The 11,646-nt window shown below is 44.0% G+C and overlaps 1 protein-coding gene across 1 annotated transcript in view; it reads right to left on the bottom strand.

Annotated features, from left to right (window-relative positions):
• Positions 1 to 9,051: 9,051 nt before the first annotated feature.
• LOC122930606 (gastrula zinc finger protein XlCGF71.1-like) overlaps positions 9,052 to 11,646 on the bottom strand; it is a gene marked incomplete at its 3' end in the record, with an annotated part of 7,759 nt that continues 5,164 nt past the window's right edge. Inside the window, exon 2 of the mRNA XM_044284110.1 lies at positions 9,052 to 9,743. Coding sequence (XP_044140045.1) covers positions 9,052 to 9,743 — 692 coding nt within the window. The remainder of the gene's footprint in view (positions 9,744 to 11,646) is intronic.

The following is an 11,646-nucleotide window of genomic DNA, read 5'->3' as shown; positions in this document are numbered from 1 at the left end:
CCCTATTGCCCTACCTAGACGACATCCTGATAAAGGCTCCCTCTCGCTCTCAAGCCGAGGACAGTGTCAGGATCACTGTCCAGACTCTGGAACAGTTCGGCTGGCTGATCAACTTCCCAAAGTCCTCTCTCCAGCTGTCCCAGAGGCTGACCTTTCTGGGAATGTTTCTGGACACTGTGGTTGCTCGAGTATTCCTCCCGGAATCCAAGGCCTCTCGGATCCAGGACTCTGTCCCGCCTCCTGCACTCCCGGGACCTCTCCCTCTAGGAATGCATGCAGGTTTTGGGCCTTATGGTGGCCTCAAGGCAGTTCTCTATGCCCAATTTCACACCCGGCCTCTACAGCGGGCCATCCTTTTGGGACAGGACGTCACGTAGTCTGGACACTCGGGTACAGTCGGCATTCCCTTGGTGGCTGTCTCCCCAGAACCTGTCCTCAGGGAGGTCCTTCCTCCCTATCTCCTGGACGGTCGTCACCACAGACGCCAGTCTCCTGGTCTGGGGCGGTGTTCTCCAGTCCCAGACTGTTCAGGGAGTTTGGTCGGTGGCGGAGTCCCACCTTCCGATCAACATTCTGAAGCTCAGGGCTGTTTTCCTTTCCCTCTCCCATTGGACCCCTCTCCTGGCGGGTCTCCCGATGCGGGTCCAGTCAGACAGCGCCACCACGGTGGCCTACATCAACCACAAAGGCGGAACCCGCAGCAGGAAGGTGGTGGAAGGGATCCTCCAGTGGACGGAGGCGCATGTTCCAGTGTTGTCGGCAGTGTACATCCCGGGAATAGACAACTGGACGGCCGATTTTTCTTAGCCGCCACAAGATGGATCCGGGCGAGTGGTCCCTGCATCCAGTAGTTTTCGAGGACCTCTGCCTACGTTGGGTCCGCCCGGACGTGGACCTGATGGCGTCCAGACTCGACAGCAAGGTTCCCACATTCCTGGCCCGAGCTCAGGATCCGGAGGCATACGGGGTAGACGCGTTGGTGTCTTCGTGGCAAGACTTTTCCCTCCTTTGTCTTTCCTCCACTGCCTCTGCTCCCAAGGGTTCTTCACACGATCAAGGCAGAAAGGATCCCGACCATCCTCATCGCTCCTGATTGGCCTCGCCGCGCCTGGTTCTCGGAGGTCGTTCGAATGCTGGCGGACGTCCCGTGGCCTCTCCCTCTCAGGAAGGATCTGCTGTCTCAAGGGCCGCTCTTCCACCCGAATTTACGGCCGCTTCGTTTAACGGCGTGGCTGTTGAAACCGCCATCCTGAAGAACAGGGGCTTCTCGGACGCCGTTGTGAGAACTATGATCCGGGCTAGGAAGCCTACCTCTTCCCAAATTTACTACCGTACCTGGAAGGCTTTTCTTTCCTTCTGCGAGACGTTTTTCCTCTTCGTTTCTCTATTCCGGTGGTCCTCTCCTTCCTCCAGTCGGGCCTGGAAATGGGGATGTCCCTGAGTTCCCTTTAAGGGTCAGATCTCCTCGCTGGCCATTTTCTTTCAGCGGTCTCTGGCTCTTCTGAGACCTGTGAAGACCTTCCTACAGGGGGTGGCGCATTTGGTTCCCCCATATGTTCCTCCCCTGCACCACTGGGATCTCAACCTAGTATTGCTCGCCTTTCAGGCGGCTCCCTTTGAGCCGCTAAGGGAGGTTTCGTTGACCTTTCTCACCTGGAAGGTGGTCTTTCTGGTGGCCATCACCTCTATCCGGCGGGTGTCGGAATTGGCTGCTCTTTCCTGTCGAGAGCCCTTTCTGGTCTTTCATATGGATAAGGTGGTGTTTCGCCCAGTCCTGTCCTGGGCGAGGTGTAATCGCGCCTCTGCTTCTCAGTTGTGTAAAGCGGCCACTTGGTCGTCCTTGCACACCTTTCCAAGGTTCTACCAACTGCACTCGTTGGCTTCTGCTGATGCTGCCCTCGGGCAAACGGTGTTGCAGGCTGTGGTTCCTGAGTGACCACAGGCGTTCCCCTTGGTGGTGTTGAACATTTTTTTTTTTCCCACCCCATGGACTGCTCTGGGACATCCCATGGTCTGTGTCCCCCAATGGAATGTACGAGAAAGGGAGATTTTATGTGAAACTCACCTGTAAAATCTCTCTCGTCTTTTCCATTGGGGGACACAGCTCCCATCCATTCTTGCCTGTTGCAGGAGGGGTCTGTTCTGTTCAGTTGGGGCCTTCTAGCTACTGGTTCGATGGCTGTTTTTGCACCGACTGAGGTCCTACTAGTGGAGCCTGGGGGTATAGCCTGTGGGGGAGGAGCTCTCTTTTGTTATTTGCATAGTGTCCCTCCTAGTAATGGCCTAGGCTATACCCATGGTCTGTGTCCCCCAATGGAAAAGACGAGAAAAAGATTTTACAGGTGAGTTTCACAAAAAATCTCCCTTTCATTATGTATTGCAGCGTGATAGAAAGTTAAAAAAAAATCTCAGAATTTCAGAAAGTTCATTTCGGACCAATATAAAAATCCTACAGCTTGAATACTTTCTTTTAGAACCATTCAAATTGACCAAGGAAATGACTCAGGCTGCTCCCTGTCACTCTTACTATGTAATCTAGCCTCTGAACCACTAATTTGTTATCTCGAGGACTCGTCCCTTTATCAGGGATTTGAAATAGGGTCCAAAAATGTAAATAGCATTGTTCACCAATGACATCATACTCATTCTTAGAAACACCCCCAAGACCAAAACTAATAGCGTAGCTACAGAAATTGTTTGATCTAGAGAGCACATACATGGAGCAACACAGAGAAACATCAAAAATTATTTGACAAATTAATTTTTAGAGGGTTCACCGAATAATCCAGTAGTCCCTTTGAAAGGATTACGACCAGTTCACGGTGAGATAGATTATAAGAGTGATGGAATTAAAATACCCTTTACCCTCATCCCCTCAGACTTCCCCACCCCCCTCCTCCATTCTCTCCCCCCCCCCTCCCCCTTTTTGGAGATGTTTCTGCAAACCCATGTTCTACCAGTTATTGCAATGTACAGATTATATCAGTATCTGTATTTATACTGTATTGGTTGTTGTATAAGCATGCCGACATAGTTATGCTTTGGTCAATGTTAATCTTTTCACGCCTATCGGCGTATACTCATATGTCTATGAAACAATAAAAAACATTTTTGAAATAAAAATTATTTGACAAATGAAACCCCATTATTGTTAGATACTGATCAAAGAAAAAAAAAAGTCCAGCCTATGACAATATACTAATACACTCAATGGTCTGTTACAGAGAACCCCAGGGAACTCATAGTGTCCTTAATCTGAATTCTTCCTTGAACACAGCTTCAGGTGGGAGAAAATGGACCAAGTCAGAACAGTATATACCACTGATGAGCAAATGGGTAACAATGTTTTGAACTTTTGATTTTAAGGCTCCATATCTCACCATCCACTACAGCTTCGAACATGATACTACCATCATTTTATAGACAATCATCTTGGCTATCTCATACATAAATTGGAATTGCAACTATTTAGCATATGATTAGTTATGCAGATTCTTCTTATGTAACTGCATTGTTACTGTTTTGCTCCTAAAATTCCAGGTCTGAATTTTTTGTATTTTGTAAATCCACCTTTAGCATTCAACACTGCCTGGGCATGCTCTCTATCAGATTCAAGCATGTCTCAACCAAAATCAGTTCTCATGTCTCTTCTACATGTTCCCAATGTTGGTGTATACACGTTGACTACTGTAACTTGGGTATAAATACAGCTTTTTCTTCAACTCTACCCACAAGTGTTAAATTGGGTTGAAGTCTGGGGACTGTGGGGGCCAATCCAGCGCCTTTATTGTCATTGAACCATTTCTTCACCAATCTCAATGTATGCTTCAGGTCGGTGTCCTTTTCATACCTTTTGTACTCGAGTGTACAAAGTAACTCATCTTGTAGGATACTCACATATAAACTCCTGGTCAAGTTTCCATTTCTTTTGGCTTTGAAACAACCCCATATAATCAGGCTTTCTACACCAAACTTGACAGTTCCTTCAATTTCCCGATCCGTAGCACTTTTCCCTTGCTTCTTCCAGACAAGTTTGCACCCATCAGAGCCCAGTCTATTGACTTTCATCTCATTGCTCGGAATCACTAATTTCTAATGTTCTACTGTCCGCTCTTCATACTTTTTTGCAAACTTAAGCCAATACGACGATATTGAAGTCGACACTTCATTACCTTTTTTCAGGCCACCATTCCAGACTTGTGTAATGCGTGTTGCACGGTGCTTGCATGGATGTCTGTGATCTCACTATTACGAAGCATACGAGCCACCTCCACTGCCGTGTTTGTCGCGCCAGAACTGATAGACCTTATGATGAGCCGACTTTTTAACTCCGATATTTTGCCTGGATGTCCACCTCTTGGCTTTGCAATGGATAGATGAACTTAAATTTCAGATTCTTCCAACTGTCATGGCGCTCACATCATGCAGTTTGGCAATTTTCTCGGCTGAGATACCGCTATCTATGAGCTGCATGATGCCGTTTCTCTTTTCTTGGGAAATCTTCATGGATGCTCCTGGATTCAAACCAGTGACCTTTCGCTTGGGAATCAACCTAATAACACACTGATCCAGCAGGAAAATGTGAGAACAGGTTGACCTAACTGTTAGGAAGTGTTGGGAGCAGTGGTTAAACAAGGACACAAACACTTGGAAAATAGCCTCCAGACAGCCCAAATAGACCACCAGTAGAGAGGATCATTTGATCCACTGACATGCATGAGCAGCTCCCAGTTTCATTATCCACCATCCAGACCCAGGTGGCCCCTTTATTACACACCGGTCTCTGTATTGACCATTTCTAGGCACTTAGCAGGATAGTAGTGGAACCGCGCTGCTCCTCAAACAAACGGAATGTTATCCTTTCCTGCAGTTGTCCAGGTTGTCAGACCCAAGATGTCGACACTTCCAGCATCCACTTGGAACAAAACCATTACAGGTTCCTCTGCAAAGTGTCAAGGATCACACAATAGTGAGGTACCTTCTATGCATTCAAATCCAAGATTTTATTATACTCACAAGCATATTAAAATTGGCAGCAAATCTTAAAACCACTTTTCATCACAGCCCGACCCGGGTTTCGCACATGGCTTCGTCAGTACCTCACTATTGTGTGATCCTTGACTCTTTGCAGAGGAACCCATAGTGGTTTTGTTCAAAGTGGATGCTGGAAGTGTCGACTTCTTGGGTATGCCAACCTGGACAACTGCAGGAAAGGATAACATTCCGTTTGTTTGAGGAGCAGCACAGTTCCACTACTATCAAATTGTACCATTGTGTGAACATATCCCACTTCACTCTTGGGGACCAGCAGCGCAAGTATCAATTAGCCACGTGATTAGAAGAATTTTATTGTGACTTTTGAACTTAGCAGAGGGAAACATTCACTGTGCCCATTACGTGTCTTGCCATTTACAGCCACCCACCGTTGCCTTCTTTTGCAGGGGTGTCATGAAAGAGAAACCTGGATTGCTACAGACTGCAATCGTATTGTCTTTAGGTTCTGTTTGGGATCTGATGACAGTCTGGTTTAATTATGGAGACCTGGTGGTGAGCACTTCATTCCTATCTCAGCTGGTGTGATGATCAGGGGAGCCATCTCATATGACAGTTGGTCACCCCAGTAGTGATATGAGGGAAATTACCTGCTTAGCAATATGTACAGGACATCCTGCCACCACATGTGCTCCTCTCATGGCAGAGCTTCCACCTGGCATTTTTCAGCAGCATAATGCTCTCAAGGGTTTCCTAGGAATGTCTCCACATAGATTACAACACTTAATTAGCTGCACAGTCAACAGATTTATCACCAATCCAGCATTTATGGGACCAGAAGGGATGCCAGCTTCACCAACCTACAAGTGTGCTGGATCTACAGGTCCAGCTGTAACATTAGAGGGTAAATGTGCCACAAGATACCATACAGAATATGTATGCCTCCATGCCCAAATGTATCTCATCTTCTATCTAGGCTAAAGGGGGCCAGAGAAGATCCTAGAGCCTCCTTTTAATTGTACAGCCTTCCCCAAGAAACTGATCAATTTTAAAACTGTGATCACTCACATCTTAACCCCAGGGCGGAACGTGACAACAAAATTAAACCTTGAAAAGAACAAAGACCATCTGGCCTGTCTTGGGTTCAGACGCTTGGCTGACTCCAAGTAGGCCAGATTCTTATGGTAATAGAGTGTCTGGCTCCCTCTAGCCATTGGCGCCATTCCTCAAAAGCCAACTTGAAGGCCAACAACTCCCTATCTCCCACATCGTAATTTCTCTCTGCGGAGGAGAGTTTCTTCAAGAAAAAGGCACACGGTCGCCATTTGGCAGAAGAGGGACCCTGAGACAAGACCGCACCCACACCCACCTCAGAAGCATCAACCTCAACTATGAAGGGTAGAGAAATATCAGGTTGTACCTAGATGGGAGTGGAAGCAAAACTCTCCTTGATATTAGAAAAGGCCTTATGCGCCTCTACCGACCAGGAGGAAAAATCTACCCCTTTTCTAGTCATATCAGTGAGTGGTTTAACAACAGAAGAATAATTCAAAATAAACTTCCTGTAATAATTGGCAAAACCCAAAAAACGCATCAGCGCCTTCTGATTCTCAGGAAGCTCCCACTCAAGCACAGCGCGGACCTTCTCGGGGTCCATGCGAAAACCAGAAGCGGAGAGAAGAAACCCCAGAAATTGAATTTCTGGAACCGCAAACACACATTTTTCCAGTTTAGCGTACAATTTATTCTCCCGCAGGATGAGCAAGACCTGACGTAAATGTTCCTTATGAGTTTTGAAATCAGGAGAAAAAATCAAAATGTCATCTAGATACACTAATACAAATTTCCCCATTAAATGATAAAAATTCTGTTCACAAAATTCTGAAAGACGGCTGGGGCATTCATCAAACCAAAAGGCATAACCAAATTCTCAAAATGGCCCTCAGGGGTATTGAAGGCCGTCTTCTATTCATCTCCCTCTCTGACCCTGACCAGGTTGTATGCCCCTCTTAGATCCAACTTGGAAAAAACTTTAGCCCCAACAATCTGGTTAAACAGGTCCAGGATCAGAGGAAGCGGATAAGGGTCACGAATTGTGATACTGTTCAGCTCCCTGAAATCCAGACATGGTCTTAAAGAACCATCTTTTTTCTTAACAAAGAAAAAACCAGCGGCAACAGGTGACTTTGAGGGTCGTATGTGTCCCTTTCTCAGGCTCTCAGAGATATAAGCACGCATAGCGACCCTTTCAGGTTGGGAGAGATTGTATAAACGAGATTTAGGCAGCTTGGCACCTGGGGTGAGATTAATAGAGCAATCGTACTCCCTGTGAGGGGGCAGCTCCTGAACACCACTCTCAGAGAACACATCCGAAAATTCAGAGAGAAAAGATGGTACAGTCTTAGTAGAGACCTCAGAAACAGATGTCGTGAGGCAATTCTCTCTGCAAAAGTCACTCCAACCATTTATTTGCCTCACTTGCCAATCAATGGTGGGGTTATGTTTAGTGAGCCAGGGTAGCCCCAACACTAGAGGAGTAGGCAACCCGCTTAGGACGAAACATGACACATCCTCAACATGACACATCCTCAACATGAGCATCACTCACAATCAAACGGATATCGTGAACTATGCCCTTTAACGATTTCTGAGAAAGTGGAGCGAAATCAATAGCAAAAACAGGTTCCAACAACTCTGCCCGATAATCCATCCCGTAGACTGTGTTCTGCTCCTGCAGAGCTGCTGCGAGTTGTAGAATTCCATTCTACAACTCCTTGGTGAATAATTATTTTTGTCAATGAGTGTACAGAATACTAATAATTCCACAGTATGTCTCCATTCATGTTCTGCAGGTAATAAAGCTGGAGGCAGGATACATATGAAACACATATATGAGCATCACTTGGTCACTGAATTCATGTTCCCATTATTCAGGGGTTAATCAACAGATGTGACATCACAAGCGAGTCCCACCACCGATATATCACTCAGCTCCATTATCTAGATAGGATTACCATTAAACCGCAGGAATGTACATATGGGGTTAATTATCACAATTCGGCGACCATATGAATATCATACGATCAGATAAATCAGTGATATAGTCATCATGCCACCAAATCACCGTCTCCGCACAGGAGGGTTAGTCTGTAGGAGCAATGAGGGTCACAGCGCTAGGAGAAAGTATAATATGAGCCAAAAAAACTATGTCTGTCAGTGACAATGGTGACGCTGTCGTGGAGGAAATAGAAGAGTTTATTTTATCTGTAAATACTGTTTTAATGAGGATGAAATATTAATATGTACACATTTGTTATATGGTATGAAAATCACAATGTCGCATTGTGACACTGCATCTATTGATCGTCAAATGTGACACGCTTTATGCCACTACACTTGGATATGTGGTTGCAGGTCATATGCAACTTTGCCATCATAGAACACAATACAAGTCACGTAGCTTGCAACTTGACTGACATTTTTTGCAATTTGGCAGATTTTGGGCTGATTTGGCAAGCTGTAGACACGTTGTGCTACTATTCTGAAATTTGCTGTTGCGGAACACATGTTACTATGTAGCCCCAGTTACGAACCTGTCTGTGAATAACTGGGGTTAACATTTCTTTTTGCTCTTATAGTCTTTCCTATATTCCAAAAAATAAGGTTTCTTCTGAGCTGATGAGTTCTAGAATTGGTTTTCCTTACAAAACATTTTCAATATATAAAACATCAAAACAGCTTCTCTCCTGTGTGACATTTCTGATGATCCTTAAGTTTGATTTTAGTAGTAAAACATTCCCCACATTCTGGACATGAATATGGTTTCTCTCCTGTGTGAGTTCTCCAATGTGTAACAAAATTAGATTTATTTGTAAAACATTTCCCACATTCCGGACATGAATACGGTTTCTCTCCTGTGTGAGTTCTCCAATGTGCAACAAGAGTTGATTTATCTGTAAAACATTTCCCACATTCTGAACACAAAAACTTTTTTTCTCCTGTGTGACGTCTCTCATGTCTAACAAGAACTGATCTATCTGTAAAACATTTCCCACATTCTAAACATGAATATGGTTGCTCTCCTGTGTGACGTCTCTCATGTTTAACAAGTTCTGATTTCTCTGTAAACCATTTACCACATTCTGAGCAGGAGTATGGCTTCTCTGCTTTGTGAATTTTCTCATGTCTAACAAGACTTGATCTTAATGGGAAGCACTTAAAACATTCTGAACAGGAATATGGCTTCTCCCCGGTGTGACTTTTCTCATGTATAACAAAATGCGATTTCCTAATAAAGCATTTCTCACATTTTGAGCATGAATACGGTTTTTCGCATATGTGACTTTTCTCATGTCTAACAAGACTTGATTTTTCTGTAAAGCACTTCCCACATTCTGAACAGGAGTACGGCTTCTCTTCTGTGTGACTTCTTTCATGTATAACAAGATGTGATTTCTTTGTGAAGTGCTTCTCACATTCTGCAAAGGAGTACGGCATTTTCCCTGGGAGAATTCTTCTGTGTGTAGAAAGTCTTGATCTATTACTGAACTCTTTACCACACTGAAATCTTTTACTCCCTTGAAGTTCCTCATGATTAGGGAGATTATAAGATACATCTGTACTGTGAAGTCCTGGATGTACATTAAGGGTAATGAGAGTTTCTCCTGAAGAACTCTGCATGGTATCCTCATCTTCTGCTTTACAATTTAGTGATAATATAACATTTCCATTACAGTTTTTACTGGGATTTTCTGTGAAGACAAAAATTTGAATTAAAAACCTATAACGTTCCTATTAGACTGGAAATTGACCCAGCAGGAACTACAGGTACAAGTCATCCATTTTTAATCCATTCTTGATTTTGGTTACAAAAAACATATTCAAGTCTACTTCCGGTAACCACAAACATTATTCAAATTTGAATAACCTGACCATGTCTTACAATCTAGGCTACCTTCTCACAAAACCTTTGGCCCTTCCATGCCGAGTGGGCATCATGTTAATGCAACAAAATAACTTAAAAAGGATCCTTCTCCACATTCCTCAACACAAAATAGATCTCTTAGACCTGATGAAGCTGGTAATTTATTATAAAAATCCATGCCATAAAACTGAGCTATAGCTTAAAGCAGGCATGGCCAACCTATGGCTCTCCAGCTGTTGTAAAACTACAACTCCCACCATGCCTTGCTATAGGCTGCTAGCTGTAGGCAGTCTGGGAATGCTGGGAGTTGTAGTTTTGCAACAGCTGGAGAGCCTCAGGTAGGCCATCCCTGGCTTAAAGCATAAGGGTCATTTAAAGGGAAACTGTCACCTCCAAAACACATATAAAACCAACATCCTTACCTTACAGTAGCCCCCAGTGTGTTCATAATCATGTGTTTCATTCCTCCATCGGTTGCTGCATACTTTATAAAAACACTGTTTTAATCTCCATTCGCGCTATCTTCGGAGTCAGCTTGAAGTCAAGGGGGCAGTGGCCTCCTTGCTTCAAGTCAAGCTAATCCAGCCGATTATCCGTCCTCTTTTCACTTTGAGTGACATCCTGCCCTGAGGCTGGGATCGCGCAAGTCTCGCGCATGCACATGCGCTCCTTATTACTGCACGATCCCGTCTCCGGCTCCCGCAGTCAGCCAGCTGCTATCGTCTCACTGCGCATGCGCCGACCATTTCCATCGTGCGCTGACGCTGAGGACCAGAATCGCCGGGCGAGTGCACATGACGGAAATGGCCGGCGCACGCGCAATAAGACGTGAAATGGGAAAAAAGTTAACAAAAATAAAGGTTTTACAAAAAAATTTAAAGTTTCAAGTAAAAGAAAAAAAAAGTGCCCTTTTCCCAAAATAAAGTAAAAAACAAATAAATAAATACATTTTTAAAAAATAGAAAAAAAAAAATGAAAAGTAGACATATTAGGTATCGCCGCATCCGTATCGACCAGCTCTACAAAAATATCACATGAGCTAACCCCTCAGATGAACACCGTAAAAAAAAAAGTAATTTTATTTTTTTTTACCACAAAAATTCTAATCAACCCCCTTTTCCCAAAATGAAAAGAACTAAAAAAAAAACAAAAAACCTTAATGGGTGCCGCAATGGCAAACCGGAAAAAAAGCATCCAAAAAGTGATCAAAAAGTCATACACACCCCAGAATGGTATCAATGGCAAAGGTTCAGATCGTCCCACAAAAAATGAGTCCCTAAGCAGCTCCAGACACATATGGCGACAAAAAAATAAAACTGACTTCTTCCCACATTTTTTTATCACTATCAAAACGCAAGAAAAACTATACATATTAGGTATCGCCGGATTCGTACTGACCTGTACAATAAAAGTAACCAGTCAGTTTTATCGCACATTGAACATCGTAAATAAAAAACCTGTAAAACTGTGGTGGTATAGCTTTTTTTTTTTTTTTTGCAATTTCACCCCATTTGGAATTTTTCCCCGCTTCCCACTACATCATATGCAATATTAAATAGTGGCGTTGGAAAGTACCACTTGTCCCGCAAAAAACAAGCCCTCATATGACTATGTGAACAGACAAATAAAAAAGTTATGGCTCTAGGAAGGCAGGGAGCGCAAAGCGAAAACGCAAAAAAAAAAAAAAAAAAACTCCGGGAGTCACAGAGTTAAGGAACAAAAAAATAAAT

This window comes from Bufo gargarizans, chromosome 1, assembly GCF_014858855.1.
Source record: "Bufo gargarizans isolate SCDJY-AF-19 chromosome 1, ASM1485885v1, whole genome shotgun sequence".
Taxonomy (NCBI): domain Eukaryota; kingdom Metazoa; phylum Chordata; class Amphibia; order Anura; family Bufonidae; genus Bufo; species Bufo gargarizans.
Note: the sequence above shows the minus strand (reverse complement) of the source record. Positions and strands in the feature narration are given on the sequence as shown.